Raw genomic sequence first — 27,208 nt, 5'->3', positions numbered from 1 at the left:
TATAATCTACCTTTTAAATTACCATTTTAATGTACTATTATTATTATTATTATTAATATTGTTAATAATATGCACACATGTAATGATGTTTATCTTAACAATTTCCACAGGAAAGAACAATTACTCCTTTTCCAACGTCATGAAGTAACTTCAATTTCAACAACTTAATTCCAATTACATTTTCAGAGAAATTTTCTGACTAGGAAAGAAATAAGTCAGAGGGGATCAATTTAGGACTAATTGCCACAGGATCTAAAGATCACTTTTAGAGTTAGGGATGCTTCTTCATAATTCAGCACACTTGTAAATTAGGAAAAATAGGGTGTATGTTTCATAACTATATAAGTATATGAAATGTAATTTCAAAAATGCCAGTTATTGCTTTGAACTTGTATAATTTGTGTAAATATCCTTCTTTTCCTTTTCCTGTTTTTTTCTTTTAGAGTGTAAAACTTCGGAGTCCCAAATCAGGTAAAAATTTCTCTTGGCTTCAGATGACATTTAGCCCCAAGAATTTGTACTGTAAGAATGGCTCATTAAGTTTAGAATAATTCACCTCAGGAGGTGACAGGTTGCCATAATAGCTGCTGCTATTTATTGATTTATTTCTGGTTTTCTCAGACTAGAAATTTTGTTTTGTCAAGGGCAAGGTAAAGAGAGGATTTTAGAATTCTGTTTTTTAATATAAAACCCTTTAAAAATTTTTTCAGATAGAATCCTTTAAAATTGTACAGCATTTCCATTATATAGGTTTTACCACTGTTAACAGCGTAAGTCTAAAAAATTACTTCTGGTCACTTAGTTCTTTAACTTGCTGTTGCTTCTCTAGTACTTTCCTGAACTTTGCTTGTTTTATTCACTGAATAATAACAACAGCTAAAATTTATTGGGCACTTATAGGTACTTTGCATATATCATCACAGGTAGTGGCCATTAACATGTTAATTCATATTATCATATTATTCAAAAACACAAACAGCTAATATAATATGGAGATTAAATAGCATGGGCTTTGGATTCAAAAAGCTTTGGTTCAAATCCCCAGTCTACCAAGAATTATCAATGTGCATAACCTTGTACATTGCATATACTTTCTTTAATTGTCAATTTTCTCATATGTAAAATGAGGATAATAGAACTCCTTAGAGGATTTCTGTGAGCATTAAGTGAGATAAACATATAAAGCTTTTAGCACAGTGCTTGTCAAATAATAAAATCTCATTAAATATTATCTATTATAATTTTTGTTAGCTAATCATTAAATGAGCATTAGGTAAGCAAGTTTTGTGTACCTTACACAGTGTTAGAATAAGCAGGATATATTTTAAAAAGTACTATTTAATGCTTATATTCAAATTGGGTAGATAAAATTAACACCCACATAAAACCATTAAGTGATAATCTGTGTGGCACTGATTATAATCACCAGGAGTCTGGAAAAATGGGATGATATTACTGGAGTGGGTATGAAAGTCTTCATTGAGTAGAAGAAAGAACTTTAAAGAATTTGTATAGACAGAGAGAAAAGAGGAGGGAATTCCAGGAGCAGGGATCAGCCTAACAATGACTCAAAGGTAGAATGAGCATGATGTGTACAGAGAAATGGTGAGTAGGTTATTTTTATTGCAATAGAAGTTCTAGTTTGTGAAACATAGAAAATAAATTTGGGTAGATAAGATGTGGCAAGATTCTGAAGGATTTAAGAGCTAGTCGAAGGAAATATCCAAAATAGGAAAATCCATAAAGACAGAAAGTAGATTTGTGCTTGCCAGGGTCTGGGGGAAGGAGGGAATAGTGAGTGACTATTATAATGGGTGTGGAGTTTCCTTTTGGGTAATGAAAAATGTTGTGGAACTAGATAGTGGTGATGGTTGCACAATACTGCAAATGCACTAAATGTCACTAATGGAAAATCTTATGTGTTTTTTAAACACATAGCTAAACAAGGGGAATTAGATTTAATACAGTAAGGAATAGCCATTGTGGGTTATTAAATGCCTGTATGCCAGTTATTATATTCAGCACTGGAAATAAGTACTGTCCTTTTGCATATTACCCAGCATTTAAGGAAATAAACAAGACAACTTATTTTATAGACACATTCTAAGGCCTAAAAAAACACAATAACCAATGACAGGTGAAGCTGTAGTACTTAATTGCATTTTCATTTTCAAAAGGCATTAATAGAGTATATAATAATACTCAGCACTGTATAATGAGCAGCTTATGCAGATAGAACACTATCTGGATCTTTAGGAATTTACATCATGGGAAAATGGCTCCATTATTTAAAATCCTTTATTACAGAAAATTTCAAACACATTTTAATCCTATCATGATAGCGTTATTACACCAAAAAAATTAACAATAATTCTTTAATATTATCTAATATCCAGACTGTGTTCAATTTTCTCCAATTGTCTCCAAAATATCTTTTTACAGTTGGTTTACTTGAATCTGGATTCAAAGTCTACACATTGCATTTGGTTTGTTTCTTAAGTCTTTTAAAATCTGTAATAGTTCTTTTTTTTTCTATTTTATCATACCATTTGTTTGTTGAAAAGAGTGTGTCATTCATTCTAAAGACTGCTTGACATTCTGGATTTGATTAATTGTATCCTCATGATTTTACTTAACATGTTCCTCTATCCCCAGGATTTCCTGTAAAATGGTAATTAGATCTCAAAGCTTGATTAAATTCAGTTTCAGTTTCTTTGGAAGAATACTTCTGCAAGTGAACTATAGATTTTTGATGAATCATAAGCTGATTGGCTAAAGATGTGGAAGAACAGAGTTCTTGAGGCTCTACTCATTGTTCCAATAATTTTTATTTGGTGGTTGTAGGTAAAGGTTGATTAATTAGAAAAATTATACAAAGCCAAAAAGAGTCTTGATTTATGACTTTTAATTGATTAATGCCTTTGCTCTGTTATATACTCTTCTTATCACAGATTTACATCAAGATGGTTCTTCTTCCCCCCCACCTCCACTCCCAGAAAGAACCCGAGAGTCCTTCTTTCTTGCTGATGAAGATTGTAAGTGGCTGTACTTTCTCTTCAAAAAAGTTATAAAACTGAGGATGTTAAAAGGTTAACAATAAAGTAGGACCTAAATGGAAAAATGATTAAATAAAAGAATACATTTTAAAAGCCCATAATGTAAAGCAAAAATAGTGCCTAAAAAAGCCTAGCTAAAAATTACTAAATATATACCTAAATATAACCCAAAGGCTTAAGAAGCTATGCAACAAAACTTTTTGTCTTCCCCCCTCCTTTTTTTTTTTTTAAAGGTATGCAGCCCCAATCTATAGAAACTTACTCTACTAGCTGTCCTGACCACATGGAAAATTCAACATCTTCAAAACAGACATTGAAGACTCCTGGAAAAGGTTTCACAAGGAGTAAGGTAAAGAAGATGGGAGTTTTAGGAAACATGCCAGAGGCTTTCCATTACTGAAGGTTTCTCCCCTCCCAAGCATTAAGATGGAAAATTAGATTAAATATCTTTACTAAAACTGATTTTTTATTTCACAACAATCAAAACTAATAAAAGAAAAAAAGAAGGAAAAAATGCAACTTAAGAATTTATTTCTCCTAAGATTGATTTATAAATTTAAAAGATGCTGAATAAACAACTTGTTTATTCCTGGAACGAGACAAACTTATCCAAAGTTCATATAGGGTGGCAAAAAGAGCAAGAATAGCCAGAAAACTGCAAACAAATAAATTAAAATAAAAATAAAATCAATGAAAGGAAGGTAGCCTTACCAGACATTAAAACATTGTAAAGTCTCAATAATTAAAATGGTACGATATTGGTATGTGAAAAGAAACACATACCAACAAAATAGAAGACAAAGTCCAGAAATAGATCCAAATATATGTAGAAATTTAGTGTATGATGAAGGTGGTAACTCAAATTTGTTATTGGATCAAACAGATAACCACCTGGGGAAAAAAAGTAGGATCTACTCCTCACATCTACACCAGAATAAATTACAGATGGCTAAAAGATCTAAATGTTAAAAAATAAAATAAAATAAAAACCTGAATCCATAGAATTATCAAAACACTTAGAAAGATTCCTTTATAACCTGGGAGTATGAAGGATCTTTATAACTACGATTCAAAACCCAGAATCCATAGAAAAGAGATACATAAATTCAACTAAATAAAATAGAAAAATTTCTGCATGACAAAAAAAAAAATCTTAAAAATCAAAAGATAAAGAACAAATTGGAGAAAAAAATATCTACAACTGGCATCATAGCCAGAGGGGTTATTTCTCTAATATAAAAAGAGCTCATAGAAATTCACAGAAAATAATAACCCTAAAATAAAAATGGACAAAAATACGTGATCAGATAGTTCAAAGAAAATAAATGAGCATGGTCTGCCCTTTAAACATTTAATATGTTCAACCTCATTCATAATAAGAGAAATACAAATTAAAACCACAGTGACACATTGTTTTTCGTCTATCAGAATGGCAAATTCCAAAAACTTGATTACACTTTCTGTTAGGAAGGCTGTGGGGAAATAAGCACACTCCTATATTGTTGGTGGGAATGTTAAGAGGTACAATTTCTATAGAGAGCAATTTAGCAATATCAAAATTACAAATGCATAAAACCTTTGAACTAACAATTTCACTTCTAGGAATTTATCCTACAAATATGTTTGCACATACATGAAATAACATGCATTGATTGCAGCATTATTTAAAAGAGCAGATGACTGGAATAATATTAATGTTAATCATTAGGGGAAATGATTAACCAAGTATATCCATATAATGGAATACTATGCCGCTAAAAAAAAAGAATGAGGACTCACAGTATATTTATTTATAATTTACTAGCTTTTTCTTAAAAGGGGGAAATATGATTTATATGTGTATTTACTTATATACTCATAAATAAGTCTGAAGGATACATAAACAGTGATTATATACAGGGGAAGGGTAGATGGAGGACAAGAATGGGAGCATTTTTACTAGGGTTTTTTGAATTGTAAATGAATTATATATTTTTTAAAAATCTAAAAATTTTACAAAAAAAGAATTTATTAAGTCTCTATTTTGTGGAAGAGTACTTTCTGTTAGGTATTAGGAAAACAGAAGTGTCAAAAAGGACATCTATCTATTCTTTAAAAAAGTATAGTTAGTCTGTTGGAATAAAATGCCTACATGAGAAACAGCATGAAAATTATCAAGAATAGATTACCATGGAGCAGATTAAAAATTTACATGCTGAGGAAATGTGGAGTAAAGAAGAAATTTGGGTAGGTTCCTGGAAAAGATAGATTCCACCATAAAGGAGGCAGTGGACATAGGTTTGCTGAAAGAAGGGAGAAGGAAGTAGCGTGGCTAACAGTATGGAAGTGGGGCATAGTAAACTGAGTACAGAATATGATCAACAAAAATTCTTGGCTAGAATGGGAATAGCTATGTATCACATCCATATTCAGGAGCCATTTTGGGTTCTAGAATGGTCCTAATAAAGGAGAGAGATAAGAACTTCATTTTTTCCCCTGGTATTCTGACAACATCATGTCTAAATATGTACTGATACATCTGTATGGGTGGAAAAAATAGCAAGATAAAATCAAGTGAAGATTTTGCACTGAATTAAAAATGGCAAGATGGAAAAATAACTGTGCATTTTCATGGCTATTTTTAAGGAAATTAATCCTTTTGACTTAACTCTATATTTCTACTTGATTAAAGTATTTTGGATTTCACAGGAAAAATTAACATTTTCCCTTTCTTCACTTCTGTAGAGTTTGAAAATTTTGCGAAACATGAAAAAGAGTAAGTTTCTTTGTACTTATTTTTTTAGAATATATATCACTTTCAGAATTATGTAATTTTTCTCTATATAACCACTCTGAGAAAAAAAATTAACAATATTCCTAAAAAGAGCCTCCCTAGGGTCCTGTGGATCAGAACAATCACCCCTAGGTCTTGTACTTTGCTGGGCTCCACAATGCTACTATTGGGCAGGGAGTAAGGTGATGGAAAGTTTTCTGTTTAATAGATAGGAATAATAATTAGTAAAATGTTTGGCACTTTCTACCCATCGTAAGATGCTATCATACAAGTGTGTTATTTAAAATTCCCAGCAATCTAAACTCAGATACATTTTCTTTGAAAATAGTCATAGCAAAGCATATTGTGAAACAAATGTGTTGATTTAATGAAATAAGCAAAGCGTTGACACATTTCCATTTTTACCAAGTATTATTAGCAATGAAAGTCTGTTGCTTACTACTTTTGCTATATTCTAATGAAAATAAAACCCAAAGACTCCTGAAACTGTGGGAAATTATCTTAGAAATGCTTATTTACAAATACAAAATACATAAAACATGGTGATATACTTTTCACAAATTTGATCCATTTAGTTAATCATGAAGGAACAATCAGTTACTTGATATTATACTGGTGCTATAGGAAGGGACAAGGAGCACTGAGAAAACTTGATTTAAAGTATAGTCTAAGTAATAAGATTTATAGTAGAATCTTATTCTTTTTCTAGGTTTTCACTTTATCTCCCTATTCATAAACTCCAGATTCTTGAGCTAGTTTGCTATCATTGGCATCAAACTTGATTTCTGTAAGGAACTGATTTCTTACCCATGATGGCTAAAGTGAAGTTGGAAATATATCCTTTCCCCTAAAGTCACTCAAAAGAGATTTAAACATTTCAAAAGGAAATTATAGTGGTAAACAGGGGAAATAAAATAGCAAAAAGCAAAGAAATGAGTGACTTCAATAGCCAGCCAAAGATTGGTTAGATCAGCTTAGCTTATGAAACACCTAGTTTTCTCACTCTAGCTCCAACTCTGTCTTTTTTTCACAGAGAAACAAATTTCAGGTAGATTTAGGTTGGCACAACTTTGAGATATGGTGGGACTCTCAGAGAATTGAGTATTACTTCTAAGTAAGAGTTCCCAGGTTATTCTCTGGATCTAAACTGTGCTGTATTTCTATTTTTTAAAGCAATCTTTATCCTCCAGTCTTTTGCCCTTAAATGAACAATATCTGGCGCCCCAAACTGATTCTGAAGCTTTAGACTTATTTGCCTGTACTTGCATATGTGTCCTCTGCCCCTTCCAAATGGTTCATAACTCCAGAATTCCATATGTTCTCAGTGTAGCCTGAATCTCTTACTGGTCTGTAGTTAAAGCTGATCCTACTTTTAATGAAATTAGGATTCTTCATCTGTCATTTTAAGCTAGCAACTAAGCCTACTGTCTTTCATTCATTCTTTCCTTCCTTCCTTCATTCAATGAATATTTGTGACTACTATGCCCAAGGGGTTCTGCAAGGCACTGGATGAACAGAATAGGTATGGGCTCTGACTCTGTGGAACTTAAGTCTAGTGAGGGATTCAGACATTAAACAAATAAACCACAAACATATACATAATAAGACACTGTGATAAATGCTAGGAAAGAAAACAAAAGGGTAGGTATGACAGGGAATAACAGAGGATCCACTTTAGAATGAGTTGTCCAGGAAGCCCTTTCTAAGGAAGTGACAACTGAACCTGAGACATAAAGGACCAGCTAGCCAGGCAGAGTGGGAAGAAGAGCACTCCAGATAGAGGAACAGTGTATACAAAATCTCTTAGTTGTGAGAGTTTGGGGTGTTATAAGAACTCAAAGGAAGCCATTGTAGTTGCAGGGTAGTAAGTAAAGAGGAGAGGGGAGTAAGGTGAGGCCAGAAAGATGGGGGAGGAGTAGTTAGATTCTTATGGGTCATATGAAGTAGTTTAGAGTTTATTCTAAGTGTAATTGGAAGCCGTAAAAGTATTTTAGGCAGAGATGATACATGCCCTGTTTTTTAAAAAGATCAACCTGGCTGCTGGTAGCAAGAGTGGAAGCTGTCAACCATGATGCCTGATGCCAACTTTTGGTGGGAAACTTTAATTGCTCAGAAATCCTTCACTTGCAAGTGGCAGAAAACCCAATTTAAGCTGACTTAAGCAGAAATGGGGAATTTATTGGCTTGTAACCACGGGTTCAAATGATGTAATCAGAACCTAATCTCTTATTCCATATTTCTCAGCTTTGTTTCATTCTGTGTTAGCTCACTCATAAGCAGGCTTTTACCATGTGGTTTCAGGCTTATGATGGAAAAGAACAGCTCAAGCAACAGTCTGATGACTATGGCCGATTGGATCTGATTGTCTTGGCTTGGTTCATTTGCCCATCCCTGAATACATTGCCAGTATATTCAATGTTCTCATTAGGCAGGATAGTGTCATACCTAATATTAAACAACCATTACATGTGGACACTGACCAATTAGGAATGAAGTCAGACCTACACATCTGGTGTGACCATGGCAACGTACCAACTGAAAATTAGCCCTAGATATAGGCCATTTCCTTCAGCTACACCGGAAGCATACGAACTGAAAATTGGGGGTGGGGTGATTTCCTAAAGGAAAATTCAAGTTCTATCATCAGGAGAAGAGGGAATGAATGCTGGGTAGGCAGCATAAAAATATCTATGGCAAGCCAATATTCAAAACAGCAGTTCTCTCTGATATATATGAGCAGAATCTTTGCCTCTTTTGTAAAAAACTAATATTCCCCTTTTAGTCAATTGTTTTTTTTTTTTTTCTGAGGGATATATACAACTCTTAGGTCATATGCAGTATAGAGATTATTGATATCTCCTGAAATACCTCACCTTCATCCACTTTGTATTCATGTCTCTGTCCTCAATACCTGGCTCAATGCTTGGCACATAGTAGGTATTCAGTAAATATGTATTTTAATTGAATTTGATTGAAATTCACTATGTATTTTAACGATTCATACTCAAGTACCTCCAGGAAGGGGAAGGTGTGTATGTACAAACACATATAGACAGTTCTCATATTGCATTCTGAAAATGTTGAAAACAAAAAAGAGAGAATAATAATTTCTCCCCATTTATATGCTCTTTGTTACAAAGTTTATGCAAACTTGAAGTTATCTTTTTTCACTGCAAGTTAATGCCTGTGCAAAATTTGGACCAAGTGTTCACCGGATTGTATTCAAAACTGAGCAGAAACTGATAAATGAATATATTAAGGTACTGGGAAGACAAATATATTTTTAAGCCTACTTATAAGTAACTAAAATAGCAAAACAAAGCAGCATCTCTTGGGGGAGATTATGGGTATACATTAGAATAGTGTCTTGTGAGAGATTATGGGCCTAAATTAGAATAATCTACAATGGGGAAAAAAGTACACTGGAAAGTGGAGTAAAGAGATTTCAGAAGCAGAGGATAGTGTAAGAAAAATCACAGACTTGTCATGAATGAATTAGTGTGGAGAACAAAAGTAGACTAACAGCAGTCAGAGTACAAAGTAAGATGGAGTCCAAAGCCAAAATGTGAACATCTCAAAGAAGTTGATTCATGATTTATTGGATCTTATTCCTTTGGTAATTTTCTTTAGTGTCGGGCTTTACTGTTTGTAAAGAAAAGAAACCCTAACCACACACATACACACACACACAAATGAGAAGATTATAGTGTCAACCCATGTGTAAGCACCTATATTTTGGTATCATTTGACAGTGAATATGTTTATTTGAGAGTATTAATTACTCTGTAGGAAATGTTTAATCTCAACAATTGTGCAATCTGATAAACAGTAATGTGAGTGTATCTTCCTTCTTTCCCTTCTGTCTTTCTTTTGATTCCAGGTATCTGTAACTCTTCCCCACCAAGCAAGCCTGCAGAATCTGTTCAGTCAAATAACTCCAGCTTTTTTCTGAATTTTGGTACGTGTGTTATTTTACAGTAGAATTAGAAAATTTATCTGAATTATTTGTTTACAGTATAAGACACACAACTTTAAACATAATTTAAGGTTGCAATTATAGGTCCTTGAATTTATATTGTTTTCTACACAATTTATCTTTTTATTTTTAACCTCAGCTACCTCTTAGCATTTTGCATAGGACTGAATTGTCTACAATATGCAGAAAATAAAGCTAGGTAACCAAATTATTGTGTTGGCATGTACTAAATGAATATGAGATGCTATAATATTTCAGTTCATATCGAAAGCAAAGTTATAAAAAATATGCAAATATGATTTTAAAAAACAGCAATTGCTACTGTCTAATCTTATATAACTCATTCAACAGTAGAAGATGAAGCACAATTCTGACAGTTTAAAGGAATTGCTTCCCAATTGCCCCTAAGTATAAGCCATAAACTTAAAATGATAATTTTATATTATTTTAAGCATTCTATCATTCTATGTGATACATATTCATGATACTATTTAAAGTAGCATCAAGTATATTATAATTTTTTGTTAAAAAGTATAGCAATTAATGTAGGATATTACTACTAAAAATTATTCTTAACCAAAAAGCAGACCCCCTGAAAGGGTCTAGGGGACCCTCAAGACTCCCTGGACAATACTTTGAGAACTGCTGCTCAATGGGATTGTCCTTATCTGTATGGTCAAAATTAGGTTGCTGCCACATCCAGATTGCAGGTGGCAGAAAAACAGAATAACAGAGAGTAGGCGTGGCCTCCTCTTCCTCCTCTTCTGGTCTTAAAGCATTGGCCTAGAAGTGGCAACATTGCATCACCTCACATTTCCCCTTGAAGAGAACTTAGACATGCTATAACTAAATTGCAGAGAGACTGGGAAATGTAATAGTGCTGAGCAGACAGATACAACTGCCCAGATACACTTCTATTCCTGAGGAGGAAGCAAAGAAAGATTTTGGTGGACAGGTAGCAATCTCTGCCACACCTGGGTTATGGTCCCCATCTCACCTTGACAAAGAAAGAATCTCTGGATCTATTTCTTTAGCCATAAAATTTTGTTTAGATTTCATTAACTCTAAGGTTTAAAATGTTGTATTTTAAAAAGTATATGCAGTATAGAGAGGAATAATTTTATAAAGTTATGATGTGTATGAAATCATTTAAAAACCTTCATACAGAATATTGTATAAACTAGAAAAAAAAGGTACCCAACTTTGCCTGGAACACAAATGTTCTCTGCTTCCTTCATTTTCATAAACACCAATACCACTTGAGAAACTCATGGCCCACCTAACTTTAAAACAGTCTGCAATCTGAGAATAAAATGTTAGAGAGCTGCCTCCATGTTGCTTCTCAAATATGCCTAGATTTGAACACTTTACCTACTTAAAAAGCAGCACTTATTTTTTTTTCATTGGCTTCCTTTTATACAGAAGGCAATATAAATTGTAAGGATATATTTCTTGAAAAAATATTTAAATTTGAATGGAATAATTTGTAGTTAAGGTTTATTTTTTATGAATTGGCACACATGCAAAAAACGTAGCTCACTACAGTTCTAAACTATTGAGAGTTGACCAGTGAAAGAAAGGTATTCCTCAAATTTTAGATACTCAGTACTTACATAATTCAAGGGGTCTTCAAAAAGTTCATGGAAAGATTAATATTCTTTTAATTCTATTTTTCCACACACTTTTTGAAGTACCCTCATATATCCTTACTTTTATTCTCAGTCCACTTGGGTTACAATCAAGCTATCTATACTGATGGGATGATTTTGACTATTGTGTGAAACTATTTAATCTGAAGTAGTTTTCCTTCTATCTTCTTTCTTATCACTCACAGAAGTGTGGATAAACTAGGCTGTGCGCCCTCTCCCCCAATTTTTTTTTTTTTTACGGCCACCATTAATAAATTTAATTTTAGTGATTTTTTAAAAAAATATCTTCTTTTCCCCTTCCCTACTCTCCTCCTCCAGTTCTGGTATAGATTTTTGTAGGTTCAGATTTAAGGATTTAAGCAACATTTGAATAGTTACTATGTGCCAAGGCATTGTGCTGGAGGCTTTTTAAACAAATATCTCTTTTGATCCTTACATCAGTTCTGTAAAATGATAATACTGACATTTTGTAAGATGATGAAATTAAAGGTTTAGGAATGTCTTCAGGTTTTCCATTCTCTGTTCTCCCTTTGTATTTCAAAACTTTCATTTCTTAATTTAAGCCCTTAAAGTTGCTAAGTGTAAGATACCTTGAAAATATACTACCATTTTAGAAAAGGAAAGTAATATGTGGCTGAGATGATAAAGAACCAACCTGCAAATCTTTAGAAATCATCCAGAAATAGCCTTCATTAGTTATGAAAAATTTCCTCACACTACTACTTTTTTGGGGGGAAGGGGTGTGAGTTTGAAGAAGAAAGATAAATAAAAATGATTACTTAACTACTTAATTTTTTAGGACTGTTTATTTTTTCTAACCCTTTCAAACATAAGCTCTTAATAAATTTAAGGCTTTCTGGGTTGACTTAGAGGTATACTGGATTTAACACAATAATGTTGGAAGTAATAGTTCTTATTTTTGTGAAATTGAAATTTCTCAGTTTTGTTTTTCTGTTAGGTGAATGGTAAGTGGAAAAAAATGTAGGTAAATGGAATTATGTACTGAATTATCAAAGGCTATTATAACCGTTGTTCTACATTGTTAAGTACACTACAAATTTAAAAATTTATTAGTATTCTATTGTTATAATTTAAGCTTTAAATTAATTACTATAATGCTTTTATAATCTATTACTAAATTGATCAGAGATGCTGCATAGCCTTTTGGAAAAAATCCATGTGTTTGCATTTATTATAGTATACTCTCAAATTGAAGTATTCATTTCTATACAAAAAAATTTTCTCTTTTCATTCAATTTTATTTTTGTTCCCAGGTTTTGCAAATCGTTTTTCAAAACCTAAAGGACCAAGGAACCCACCACCAACTTGGAATGTTTAATACAACTCTGGATTTATAAGAATATAGGCTGCAAATGCATCTGCAAATAAAGAGACTAGAATACTGCTAGCTAAAATAAGTGATCTATATTTATAATATCAATAATGAAGTTATGCTAATGTTAATAGCCTTTAAAAGAAAAGCAATATACAAGTATGTGCCAGTAGTTTTGCATTTTCATATCATTTATGTTGGGTTGGAAACTGCAAGTAATAGTTTGTCACTTGAGCTTATGCAGAGAATGCTGTTATAACAAAGTGTTTTAGAATGGGCATATTTTTCATTTTTGGAAGTTATTTTTACTTTATTTTACTTTTCTACATAAGTTTTTAAAAATTTGTAAGAATTGGATCTCAATTACATTTCTACATTGGCAGAATTTACTATAAAAAGTTAAAAGAAAAACCTTACCTTGTGGTTGCAGTACAAAATTACTGCTTGTGACAATGACTATTCCCTGGGATTTATAACTCCACTTATACTCCTAAATGGAGTATACCTTGCACATCTTCCCAAATATTGTGGGAAACTAGAGTAGTAAGAAAAGAAGTTATATTTAAGAGAATAAAATGTACAAATAATGACAATAATCACTTTTAATCTGGATATACTAACAAGATGTTCAGCTACATTCCTGATGTTTTAACCAAAATTATTCAATTACCAATTCTAGAAATATAATCAACTAAATAGCTCTCTTTTGGGAGCATTTTCTTCATTTAAAAGGTCCTATATAAAGATGTGCAATATGTATCCAACCAATCAGAGGTACTGCTAGGTTAAAATATATTTCTATATGAATATGATCTGTCTTAAGAAAATCTGATATTTCAAATATAATTTTATGTAGCAAATAAATTGGTAGGTAATTATTATTACAAAGGATTCACCTAACTTCCCCTAATAATTTAACACATTTTATTTTTAAAAAGATTTATAACTTTTAAAATCATGTATTACTTAAACATCAGTTGCTCTTCAATATTTTTTATTAGGAAGCCAGTGACAGGAAAAGTCGAATAAGATATTGTTACCTGTCTATTGTAGTACAATGTACCGAATAGGTGATCAATAAATTTTTTGTTTTAAACTTTGTTTCATTGCAGTAGTGTTCATTTAGCTGAAGTTATACTTCTCCAGGGACTAGTGGTATCAAACCATAGTAATTTTATCTGCTGAGTACATCATTGTAATCAATTATTTCCAAGTATCTTTATCAAGGGCCAAATATATTTTAAAAATCCTAGTTAAAAGCTAAAGTGACGATGAAATTCTAAATGAATTTCTGAGCAGCAATCATCCCTCGGCGGACAGTGACGATTTTGAATGTTTTCTGGTAGATGCACTTTTCAAATTTATGCAACCTTTTATGATTTGAAAAAAAAAAAAATCATCGTACTAAAAATTTTTTTTAACCACGGTTTTGCCTCTAGAATTTTTCGCAACTCTAAGGATATGTTCAAAATAAGTGCTTGTCTCTACCTTTCCAGACATTGGGGAGATGTGGCTCGATGACGGATTGGGGACACGCTCACAAGGCTCCCAGGCAGTTCTTGCACCTGCCTTGTTACGCCTGTAGTTGTAACCATAGCAATGCCCATGCAAATGCTTCAAAACATTTCTGAATTGTGGTCCTATAGATAGATTTCACAGTAAAATCGTCCGCATTTTACATAACACTAAATCCTCTTTTCCCCTTCATTTCATCGCTTGTCAAGGGTAAAAGGCTAGAGATTCTTTTACCTCACAAAGGTTATGAGAAAAATATGCAATTTTAGTCACTATGGAGACCACATATTCCGTGTAAAATAACGAAAGGGCACAGGAAGATGATAATGGAACGCGCCGCCAGACTCTGAAAGCCATTAACATTGTTTGGGCCGTTAAAGCGGTTGGCGGCAACCAGCGGTTGCGTCGCAGCCCGAAGCGTGACTCGGCGCACGCTCCCTCTGCTACTCCACTCAGAACCGGGGACACGGCGCAGGGCGCGGCAGAACTACCGCTCCCACGAGGCTTTGCGCGGCCCCAGGGAGCTTTACAATAGAAGCTCGGTTGGAGAGGCCAGCGGAAAAGCGTTGGAACTACCGCTTCCGGCATGTTGGGCTCTGGACGAAGAACTGCCGACAAGTGGAGGGCGGGGGAGAGACTCCAATGCCCAGCGGGCCATGCGCGGGTGGCGCTTGCGCGATGCACGGACGGGGGGGCGGTCGAGCCATTTAAATGTGTGTTTGTGGGTGAAATGGCTGCGCAGGTCGGAGCGGTGCGCGTAGTACGGGCGGTGGCGGCGCAAGAGGAGCCGGACAAAGAAGGAAAGGAGAAACCTCATGCCGGGGTCTCACCGCGGGGAGTGAAGAGGCAACGCCGAACAAGCAGTGGGGGATCTCAGGAGAAGCGGGGGCGGCCGAGCCAGGAGCCCCCTGTCGCTCCCCCTCACCGGCGGCGTCGCAGCCGCCAACATCCCGGGCCGCTGCCGCCAACGAATTCAGCCCCGACTGTCCCAGGCCCTGTTGAGCCTCTGCTCCTGCCGCCTCCGCCGCCACCTTCGCTTTCGTCCGCCGGGCCCGCTGTCGCTGCCCCGCTCCCGGCTCCAGGCACCTCGGCCCTCTTCACCTTCTCGCCCCTGACTGTGAGCGCGGCCGGGCCCAAGCATAAGGGCCACAAGGAGCGGCACAAGCACCATCACCACCGCGGCTCCGATGGTGATTCCAGCTCCTGCGTTCCGGGCGATCTCAAGCACAAGGACAAGCAGGAAAACGGCGAGAGAACTGGAGGGGTGCCTGTGATCAAGGCCCCCAAGAGAGGTGAGAGCGGGCAAGCTGCCCGGGCTTGGGCTAGGTCTCAGTTCTGATAACCTTCCTCCTTAGGACTGAAAGACGCCAACCCCCTGCTTACCTCCTGCTGCTCTACTCTCCTAAGCGTACTAGCCTGGACTCTCGATTTCAGACCGTTGGCACAATTTGACCGAGTTGAGGCTTCTCCCGCCGAAGCGGAGCTGTCAGTTACCAACCCCCTTACCAGTCCACGGGAGCTTCGCAGCATTTGTTTTCAAATTCGGCAGGGTTTCCGCGCCGCGCGGTCCTTGGTTTTGGGTTAGTAGGTGGGGTACTGAAAACTGCCTTTCTGAAGTAAAGGTTTGTCCCTTTACTTGTTGTCCCTTCTGCAGATCCTTTCTCCTTGTTGTCCTTGCTGCAAAGCTTTAGTGTTTACTCGCGCCTGCACCAAAATATTACCGGCTAGGGTTCCAGGCTTTAATGAGTGAATCCTCACAGAGGTTACACTACTCTCTGCTTGCCTTAGCTTCTTCAAGGTAAAATATCAACGCAGTTTATCTTGGCTCTTCTTTATCTAGAGGTAAACATTATTTTTTAATTGTCATATTGGCTATTTGAATTCTTAGAATAGGGATGGGGAAAGTTTTCTATTTTGATCGTAGGAAATAGGACCAACAGTGCCTCTGAAAAGTGGGAAGTGTGCAGTAGATAAGTAGAGGCAAGAATTCCAGTTGCGTTTTATTCTGTCTAGCACGATTTGAAAATCGTTTACTCCCAGTAAGCCTCAAGAATATTTAACCCAGAAAATGCAGGATTATCTGATTAAGTGTGGATTCTAGAGAAGTTAGGTTGACCAAAATCGGTGTCTTCCTATTCCCAAGTAACCTGTAGCATTTATTTATATTCTTTGTGCAAGAAACGGGTATGCTTTGATTATACCATTTGTTTGTACTACGTAAATGATTTTATAAAATTTGTTAGTTGTTTCTCTTCAAGAAGATTTTAAGATACTTCTGTGTTTCTCAGTTCTGGGTCATTTAGGTTAGTACATGTTAATGAACCAGTCTTTCAACCTAAAGTTTTGTGAATCTTGCATTCTTTCCACATATTTGATATTAATTTAGGGCTAGTCAGGTTCTTTTTTTTTTTTTTTTTTTTTTTGGTGCTATTTCCAAGTAGTGCAGTTAGCTGCAAATAATTGCTGTGAGTATTTATTGAACAGAATGAAATCTTTCTTCCTTTGGTGATATCCAAATCTTATCCTCATGAGTAGAACTTGTGACAAGCTATTCCTGCCAGTTTCCGCCACCGATGTGCAATGATCTTGCTTTCTTTTATTTTTACCTATATTTCCCACCTCATCATTTTGTGTGTGTATGTGTATGTGTTTTAATGGTACAGAGCTAGAGGGAATCTTAGCAACATCTGGTTTAAATTTGAAGAGGAAACTGAGGACCAGAGAGGCAAAGAAACTTGTCTGATTAATCAAGTTACAGGTAATTAGTACCAAGTACTGCACAAAATTTTTATTTATTTTTATTTATTTAAATGAATCATTGATGTAGTAGGGAGTAGAACCCAGACTCTTGGATCTCAGTTTAAGCCTCATCACCAAGTTGCATGATGTTGCTTTCTTTTCTTTCTGTTCATTTTTTCCACTCCTTTTTGCTTGCCTTTTCCTTGTGCTTTAACATTATAGTGGCAGTAGCTGACTTTAGATCGTCAAGAATCTCTGACCTCATCCCCTTTTATGGGAGGATAGTGACAGTGACGTGTAATAATTCACAATGTGCTTCTCTGAAGATTGCATAGGCCCCACGTTCTTTAAACAAAACAAAACAAAAATAAGTCTCTAACCCAGTGCTGATAGAACTTCTCAGATGATGGAAATGTTCTGTATCTGTAATGTCCAGTATGGTAGCCATATGTGGGTCTCGAGCAGACTTGAAATGTGGATAGTGTGACTGAGGAACTGAACTTTTGATTTTATTTAATTCTTATTAACTTATAATTAGTCACATATGGGTAGCTGCTACCACATGAGACAGCACAGCTATAAACATTTGTAGTTTGCCAATATGTGAAGAGAAGTGTGTTAAGATCAGGCTATCTAAATGTTTTAACTTTTGGCTGAGATTGTTGTATTGTATACCCAAACTATATTCTGGCAGAAAAGGGCTCTCTGGTTAAATACGTAAGGGAAATTCTGTATGTGTCTTCTAGTTATGTGACATGCACCAGCATTTGAAAAGTTTTGAAAACGCTACCGAAGGTAAAACTGGTTTAACTTTGTTTTATCCAGGCTTTTGCACACAGTGTGACCAATAACTGTTTTTCTTTCTCTGAACATCTTTATATTTGTTACAGTGGTGTGCAGAGGAATGCCTCTGGAGTTAATCTGAGTTTAAATCATGGCTCTAGTATTTAATGTGTGACCATGAGCAAATTACTCAACTTCTCACAACCTCAGGTTTTTTGTCTGTAAAATGGGGTTGTGGCATTTCATTTATAAAGTGGTTATGTGGATTAAACGGGCAGTGCATGAAGAGCATTAAGACAGTGCCTGGCTCATGGTAGACTCTTAGTTAAAACTGGCTTTTATTATCTTATTAAGCTTGGTACTTGAAACAATACTGAGATTAATAGGGAGAGTGGGTAGACTTGTTATTTACAAACCTATGTCTTCTTTTTGCTAATCTTCAGATTTTCAGAAACTGTTTTAGCTTTTTATTTTAAGATAATTATAGGTCCACAGGAAATTGCAGGTAGTAATACGGAGAGGTCCTTACCCTTCACCAGTTCCTCCAATGGTTACATTTTAAATATAACTATTGTATAATACCAACACCAGGAAATTGACATTGCTACAATGTGTTTATATAATCCTATGCCATTTTATCACATGTGTAACCACCTCTGCAATCAAGATACAGAACTATTCCATCACCACAAAAATCCCTCTTGTGCTACCCTTTCATAGTCTTAGCCAGTCTTTCAACCCTCCCCATCATTCCTAACCCCTAGCAACCGTGAATCTGTTCTGCATTTCTATAACTTTGTCACTTTAAGAATATGGAATCATATAGTAGGGAATATTGGCTTTTTTCCACTCAGAATGATGTTCCTGAGATCCATCCACACTGAATATGTATCAATAGCTCACTCCTTTTTATTGCTGAGTAGTATTCCATGATATGGATGGACCACAGTCCGCCTATTGAACCATTCAACTACTGAGGACATTTTGGTTGTTTCTAGTTGGCTACTGTGGCGAAAGAGTCTATGGACATTCATGTTCAGGTTTTTGTGTGGACATAAATTTTTCATTGTTCTCTGGGGAATGCAATTGCTGGGTCATATGGTAGCTATATGTTTGTTTGTTTATTTATTTATTTTAAAAGATGACTGGTAAGGGGATCTTAACCCTTGACTTGGTGTTGTCAGCACCACACTCTTCCACGTGAGCCACGGGCTGGCCCTTGTATGTTTATTATTTTTTTTTTTACAAGATATTGCCAAACTATTTTCTAGAGTGTCTGTACTATTTTACATTCCCACCAGTGTTGTACTCCTGTGAGAGACCCACTTTCTCCTCATTCTTGCCAGTATCTAATACTGTCACTATTTCTACTTTAACTGTTTTAATAGATGTCTAGTGATATCTCACCATGGTCTTAATTTGCATTTCCCTTATGGCCAGTTATTAAACAACTTTTCATATCATCATTTGCCATTTATATATCCTCATCAGTAAAATGTTTCTATGTCTTTTTCCCATTTTCTAATCAAAAAAATATTTTTTTAATTATTGAGTTCTGAGAGTTCTCTATATGATACAAGTCCTGGGTCAGCCATATGGTTTCCAAATATTTTCTCTCAGTCTGTTGCTTATCTTTTTATCTTCTTAACAAGATCTTTCACAGAGTAAAAGTTGTAAATGTTGTTGAAATCCAATTATTTCATGTTTTTCTTTAATGGGTCATTTTTTTTATGTCATGTCTAAGGTTCTAAGTCCTAGGCCGCAAAGATTTTCTCCTGTGTTCTTTTCCTAAAAGTTTTATAATTTTAACTTGACATTTAAATCTGTGATCCATTCGAGTTAATTAAGGTGTGAGGTTTGGGTCAAGGTTCTTTTTTTTTTTCTTTTTTTACCTGTGGATATCCAATTGCTCCAGCAACTTTTGTTGAAAAGATTAGTTTTCTTCCATTGAATTTCTTTTGCTCTTTTGTCAAAAATAACTTTTACTAAAATAGAAAACATGAAATTCAAATTCAGTGTCGAGAAATAAAGTTTTATTAAAACACTCTCATTCATGCATATTGTCAATGGCAATTTTTGCACTACAGTAGTAGAGTAGTTGAGACAGAGACCATATGGACTACAAAGGCTAGTATCTGTTTCTTTACAAAAAAAGTTTGCCAGCCTCCAAGTTCAGCTGAGACACATGTTCCTGCACGTCAGCCCTACAGTATTCAACCCAAATTCACACGTAGGCTAATTACAAATTATTATGATCCCAGACATTTGGAGTTGCTCATAAATAATTGAAACAAATATTTAATCTGTAAATGCTAACATAAATTTGCTTCATCTGTAAAACAGGAAGTAAAGTAATTTTCAGAGAGGTGATGTGATATGCTTAAATTTTTCTGATTAGTGATAGAACTCAGTTTTTCTTACTTGTGGTTCAGTTGGTTTTTCTCTTTCCAGTATGCACATTGGGGTTGATAAGTTAATAAAAAGATATTTAAATGTTTTTAGTTTTTGTAAGCAACAGGCTTGAATCTAACTTAACCTGCAGTTACCCATGTCTTCTGAAATCTTAATTTTTTTCTCTCCCCCTTATTGCTCATAAAAGCATAGAACAAGCATACTTCCTCAAAACATCATCAAAAGAAGTAATGCCTCTTTTTAATTATTCTTGGTTAGAAAATTTATTTTAATAATATTTTAATATATTTTTTTAAAGGAAAAAAGGGAGGATGATCCTCATAGTTCTCTTCTCCAATGTCATTAAATGACAGGATTGCTGTTATGAATGTTCTAGTGAGTCAGCCTTCCTTTCTCATATTTTTTTCACCTTTGACCAACTGCCCAACTGCTATCACAGGGAAAGTGTCCCTGAGCCAGACAGTTAAGGGAAATATTCTACGATATCAAAAAGCTATTGGCAGGAAGTTTAAATCCAGAAACACTCATTTGTTTTTTATGATAGGAATGGAGAATTATTGGGATTATAAAGAGAATTGAAATAAACAGATAAGCTCATTTATCAGAGCAACAACTTTCAGGGACTGATATTTTTCTGTGCCCACAAAGAGAGAGGCAAAAATACCTTTAAGGACATGAAAACTTTGTGTAACATAAATAATGCCATCTTTGTGATTGTACAGAATTATGTAATGGGCACTAAGTAAAATATTTGTTTAATGAAGTAAAACTCCCTTTATTGGAGGTTCTTCCAAACCACCTCAAGTTCATTAATTGTAACTTGATCTTAATTGATTGGGAGTGTTGCAGGGAGGGGTCCATAGAAGAGGCAGAAAGGAAGAGAGTGTAGTGTATTGGAATAGTTTGGGTTTTGGAATCAGATGAGAGTTTGAATCTTGGCTGTTACCTACTAACTTTGTGACCTAATACAAATTACATATCTTATTTCAGGCTGTTTCCCTCTCTGTAAAAGATTTATATATCTACTTTTTAAAATGAGATAATATATGGTCCCTGGCAGATACTTGGTGAATAATAGTTTTCATTCCTCTTTTAGAATTTTTTTTTTCTTTTTATGTGTTTCTCTTGTGGTGCACTACATTGTACTCTAGGCTGGTAATTTCTAGCTCTTGTTTTGATATTCCAGAGTTGTTGCCAATTATTTCAAGAAATGTTATCAAATACTATAATTATGTCTCATTTAATCCTTATAATAACTCCGTGAGATAGATACTAGTATTAATAACATTTTAAGATGAGAAAATTGAGGTTTAAAGAGATTTATGAGCTTGCCCAGGGACCTTAGTAAGCAGTAGTGATGGAACATTAACCTAGGTCTAACTGTAAAGCATCTGCTCTTAAACTTAAGTAGTACACTCTACTGCCTCTAGAGGTCAACTGTTTTGGGTAATAATAGTAGTTAGCATGTATTGAGTGTTTGTTATGTTCTAGGGCTATTCTAGTATGTTACATGCATTTTTCATTTACTCTGCACACTCTGCTCTTTCTTTCCATTTAACCAATAAGAAACAAGGTACAAAGACATAACACTGCCTCTGAATGTTGGTGGGAATGAAAAATGGTACAGCCACTTTGGAAGACAGTTTGGCAGTTTCTTACAAAACCAAACATACTCTTACTATATGATCCACCTGACACACTCCTTGGTGTTTACCCAAAGGAGGTGAAAACTTATGTTTGCACAACAACCTATACATGGATATTTATAACAGCTTTATTCATAATTTCCAAAACTCAGAAGCAACCAAGATGCCACTCAGTAGGTGAGTAGATAAACTGTGATATATGGACTATTATTGAGCGCTAAAAAGAAATGAGCTATCAAGCCATGAAAAGACATGGAGGAACCTTAAGTGCATATTACTAAGTGAAAGAAGCAAGTCTGAAAAGCCTATATTCTGTATGATTCCAATTATAGGAGATTCTGGAAAAGATGAAAACTATGGAGTGGGTGCTTGGGGTTGGGGGATAGGGAGGGAGGAATGGGTGGAGTACAGAGAAATTTTAGGGCAATGAAATTACTCTGTATGATACTGTAAGGGTGGATACATGTCATTATACATTTGTCCAAAGCCATAGAATGTCCAAGAATGAAACCTAATGTAAACTATGGACTCTGCTAGGAAGTCATAGAACAGGGGTTCAAATCTAGCCAGCCACTGTTAAACATGATAATGTAGAGAGAGGGGTGGGAGGTGAAGTAAGGCAATGTTAAAAACATACAAAAAATCCACAAAAATTTGGCCTTCAAATTGAGCAGTTTTTTGTTTTCCCTTTTTAATTAGTTTTTTATATAGAACTGGAAGAACTCTCAAGACTAAAAAGTATTTTCAGAAAACAACTTTAGCCCTTTTCTTTATTATAATTAATAAGATATAAACAGTTATAATTGTTTTGCTCATCCACTATGATTTTTAGAAATTGAAGGTATTACATTTTTTCAGTTCCAAGCTACAATCCAGGTGTAAGAATGGTGTTATGAATTTAAGTTTTGTAATTTGGAAAGCTAATTTTTTTGCATTAATGAAAACTTTTAATAGTGCAGTGTTAAATAAATGATGCTTTTGATAATTTTTAATACTGATAATATAGCACATGAGGATTTTATTGATAGTGTCATGTATTAATCTCGTTATAGTTATAATGACCTTTTTAAAGACAGCCAGCAATTTGTTTCTCAGATAAATGTTTGCATCTTCCTCTGTAGAGTTTAACATATTTCTCTTTATATTTTATCTCACAGTTTGATATTTGAAAGCTTTTCTTAATCACAGGTGTAGTGTAGCTTTTTCTGTAGAGAAGTGATGTCAATAAATTTTATCTTTTGCACTATGGGGAAATACTCAAAATGTGACTTCCTAAATACATTCTCTGTCCGAAAGCTAAGACACTCCACCAGAAATGGGAGTATTGTGAAGACTTTAGGCATTGACTTCTAAATAATGTTTTTAATTCAAGGCAAGGCAATCAATAACTTTCCCATAAAGCAATAAATGGCCAACTTACTGTAATAACCTCTAACAACTTGCGTATATGTGTATACTTGTGTATACATATGCTATTCTCAATTAGTTGCCACTACAATAATTCAAGAATAAATTTCTTTTATTCATGGAAATTTGTTAGCCAGTATGAGATGGATAGTCTTACATTTCTCTATTATCAAAGGCAAGCTTTCTATATCTCATAGCTAAGAGTCAAAATTTGAAAAACATGATTAGTGAGGAGAGGGATTGAAATTTATTTCATATTTTAAATTTTTATCAATTGATATATGACATTACAATCAATTTAAGGTCTTTTTATTTCCTTGTACAGTGGTTTTTTTTGTTTGCTTGTTTCTGAATGGGCCATGTTAGATTAATTGAATGGTTTTCATATAACTGAGTTTTGGAATAAAATCTGCAGGGACTTGGCCATGTTAGAAATACCACTGGTAAGGTGTTACAGTCAAGGCAGATCTTTCTTAGTGTTAATTTCAGTGGCATATCTAGGTCACAATTCATCTTCTGCATAGCAGATATCTCGTGAAGCTTAAAAATCACAAGATCTATTCAAAGATATTTTGTTTTCTTTTTTTTTCCTGTGAAATTGCTAAAGCATTTAGGGTAATTAGAGACTATTTTAAAATTGGCCTAACCTTTTATTAAATGGCATTAACATTTGGTTGCTTGGGAGAATTACCTAAATTAGTGATTTGGTATTGGGGCAAGTATTTAGATTAATTTTATTTGATGAGAAATGTAAATGATGATTACCAAGTGCTTTTGCTAATTCTCAAAGTTTAGTTGTATATAGAGTAAAAGTTGGCTTTTTTTCTCTCCAGTTTAAGCAGTCTGATTACACGTATATTTTGGTATATGATCTCAGTGTAATTACAAGTGATGCTTGCAAGTGAAGGGTTTTTCTTTTTGTTGTTCTTAAAAGCAAATATTAAATACAATGAAAGTTATTTGGAGGGCTGACTGGTTTGCTCATTTGGTTAGAGTGAGGTGTTATAACACCATGAACAAGGGTTTAGATACCCATACTGGCCAGCTGCCCCTGCCCCCCCCCCAAAAAAAGTTATTTGGTGTCTGTATACTTTAAAGTCTTAGACTTGCATTTTTAAATATTTTCTTTGGAATGTTTCATAACCTTCTTTTTTTTTTTTTTTTTTGTCTTTTTCGTGACTGGCACTCAGCCAGAGAGTGCACCGGCCATTCCCATATAGGATCCGAACCCGCGGCGGGAGCATCTCTGCGCTCCCAGCACCGCACTCTCCCGAGTGCGCCACGGGCTCGGCCCCATAACCTTCTAATAACATAGAATATCTGTAATATCTGGTGATTTGGCGTGATTTTATATAGAGTACTATAACTGTCATATATTTACATATTATGCCAAGTAAATTCTTTACTGTAAAATTTATTGAACTTGTTCTTTCCAGATATAATAATAGGATTAATTGGAGTATCTGCCTTAATACTGAATTACTTAAATCATGTCAGAAATACTGTAGTTTGGAAGATAAATTCTCTACAGTAAATAAATGCTAGATCAAGCTTGAAGGTTGGTCAGGACTATACCTAAAGATTTCTTGTTAGGTGTGTTTTCCAACAAGTAAATAAAAGATGTCACTCTATTTTGAGTTTGTCAATACATGATAATCCTTTAAAAATTAAAAATAGGCTTTTAAATTATAATAGTAATATATTTATTAAGGAAAATACAGATAAGCAGAAAAGAAGGTAGACATTTATAATATCCTACCACCCATAGATAACTACCATTAATACCTTGGTATATATTTCTCCAGATATTTTTCTTTGTTGTGTATCTGCAAAATATATATAGATCAACTGTTTTTTCCTGTTTTGGTCCTTTGTTTCTCTCTGGGATATTTTCCCTTAGGTCTTTACATGCCTGGCTCATTTTATTATTAAGGACTTAGTCTAAATGTCACCTCCCAAAAAAGAGCTTCCCCAACATCTAGAGCAGCCTACTTATCACTTACCACTACTTGGTACTTTTTCTTGTCCAATTAGATCATAAGGTCCAAGAGAGTAGAGATTGTATCTGTCTTAGTTAACACCCTAGTGCCTGGAAGTGTACCTGGCACATGGTAGATAATTAATGTTTGAATGAATGAATGTTTAATATTATAAAAATAGAGTAAGAATGTACACATGTTAAGTACTCTGGAAAGAAAGGTAAGTTATACATCCTGGACCTTAGGTTACTTACAGTCTAGAAGAGAGGTGGAAAATTAAATATGTAACAACTGAGTGTGTTAAGTGCTGTGATACGGGAGGTGCAGTGCTAAGGAAGCATGTAGCAGAAGTAGCTATCTCAATTGGGTGGGGAAGCACTGTAAGAGAAGGCTCTCTGGAGGAGTGACAGTGTAAGCATTTTGTAACCTTGTAATCTGTATGTCTCCCCACCCCAACTCAACAACCATTGAAATGAGTGCCCGTTCTTTTCATCCATAATATTTTTATAATGGCTGGGTAGTATTTTAGAGTATGTAGTTACCAGAGTTTAATTAGTCCCGTTTTAGACATTTAGGGGATTCTCTGTTTTTGTTTTAAATAATTCTGTCATAGATATCTTTACATATTTTAAATTGGTTTCTTAGGTAACTTTTACTTGGTAGGATTTCTGGGTCTGAAGATTATAAATATTTTTAAGGCTTTGATACACATTACCAAATTGCCCTCCGTGAAAGTTGTACCAGTTTATACTTCCAGCAACAGTATATGAAAATGATAAAACAAAAAACCTTGCAAATTTGATGGGCAAAAATGGTATCTTATTTCTTAATTTGTCTTTGTTTGATTCGCCTTTATTGTAATTAGTAAACTGATGGCAAAATATGGCAAGCTTCAATTTAGATTTTACAGTGGTTACTGAATAAATATTCCAGACAGTATGGCACATCTGAAATTACTTGGAAATTTCCTTTAGTTTTGATTGCAAGGCATATTAAATTATATGTTTACACTTGTATCATCTGCTTTTCAACATAATCTTCAACTCAGAATATTATTATATTTTAAAATCTTTGTCTCATTCACTTTCTAAACATGTAAGTTGTAATGTCAAATTCAGAGAAATGAGAATTGGCTATTTAATTTGAGATCAAGTACCTTAAATTTGTATATTGACAGTAGTCCTGGTAACTAACTTCTTTTTAATTATTGTGGCCAGAAACATCAGACGAAAATGGTAAAACCCAGAGAGCTGATGATTTTGTCTTGAAGAAAATAAAGAAGAAAAAGAAAAAGAAACACCGAGAAGACATGCGAGGAAGACGCCTTAAAATGTACAATAAGGAAGTACAAACCGTCTGTGCTGGCCTGACCCGCATCAGTAAGGAAATTCTCACTCAAGGACAAATGAATAGCACTTCAGGAGTTAATAAGGAGTCCTTCAGGTATCTGAAAGATGAACAGCTGTGCCGATTAAACTTGGGCATGCAAGAATATCGGGTACCCCAGGGAGTACAAACACCTTTTATGACTCACCAGGAACATTCTATTCGTAGAAATTTCTTAAAAACAGGTACTAAATTTAGCAACTTTATTCATGAGGAACACCAGTCCAATGGTGGTGCTCTTGTCCTTCATGCTTACATGGATGAACTCTCATTTTTGTCTCCAATGGAGATGGAGAGATTTTCTGAGGAGTTTCTTGCTTTGACATTCAGTGAAAATGAGAAAAATGCTGCTTACTATGCTTTAGCGATAGTACATGGAGCGGCTGCTTATCTCCCAGACTTCTTGGATTACTTTGCTTTTAATTTCCCCAACACCCCAGTGAAAATGGAAATTCTGGGCAAGAAAGATATTGAAACAACAACCATTTCAAATTTTCACACTCAGGTAAGGAAAAATCATTGTTAAATTATTTAGTAAATACAGTACCTTAAGA

The 27,208-nt window shown here is 34.7% G+C and overlaps 2 protein-coding genes across 5 annotated transcripts in view; both read left to right on the top strand.

Moving 5' to 3' along the window:
• The window catches only part of PTPN22 (protein tyrosine phosphatase non-receptor type 22), a 50,766-nt gene extending 37,973 nt beyond the window's left edge, over nt 1-12,793 (top strand). For all 4 annotated transcript variants that reach the window (XM_063106211.1, XM_063106214.1, XM_063106212.1 and 1 more), the window contains 6 exons: nt 444-471; nt 2,952-3,035; nt 3,290-3,405; nt 5,781-5,811; nt 9,710-9,787; nt 12,729-12,793. In XM_063106211.1, the coding sequence (XP_062962281.1) occupies nt 444-471; nt 2,952-3,035; nt 3,290-3,405; nt 5,781-5,811; nt 9,710-9,787; nt 12,729-12,793 (402 nt within the window). The remainder of the gene's footprint in view (nt 1-443; nt 472-2,951; nt 3,036-3,289; nt 3,406-5,780; nt 5,812-9,709; nt 9,788-12,728) is intronic.
• A 2,095-nt stretch (nt 12,794-14,888) lies between these two features.
• Nucleotides 14,889-27,208, top strand: part of RSBN1 (round spermatid basic protein 1) — a 39,357-nt gene continuing 27,037 nt past the window's right edge. The window contains exons 1-2 of the mRNA XM_063106301.1: nt 14,889-15,594; nt 26,486-27,159. Coding sequence (XP_062962371.1) covers nt 14,889-15,594; nt 26,486-27,159 — 1,380 coding nt within the window. The remainder of the gene's footprint in view (nt 15,595-26,485; nt 27,160-27,208) is intronic.

The sequence above is a fragment of the Cynocephalus volans genome, chromosome 8 (genome assembly GCF_027409185.1).
Source record: "Cynocephalus volans isolate mCynVol1 chromosome 8, mCynVol1.pri, whole genome shotgun sequence".
Taxonomy (NCBI): domain Eukaryota; kingdom Metazoa; phylum Chordata; class Mammalia; order Dermoptera; family Cynocephalidae; genus Cynocephalus; species Cynocephalus volans.
The sequence above is the reverse complement of the archived record's forward strand: the minus strand, read 5'-3'. Positions and strand labels throughout refer to the sequence as shown.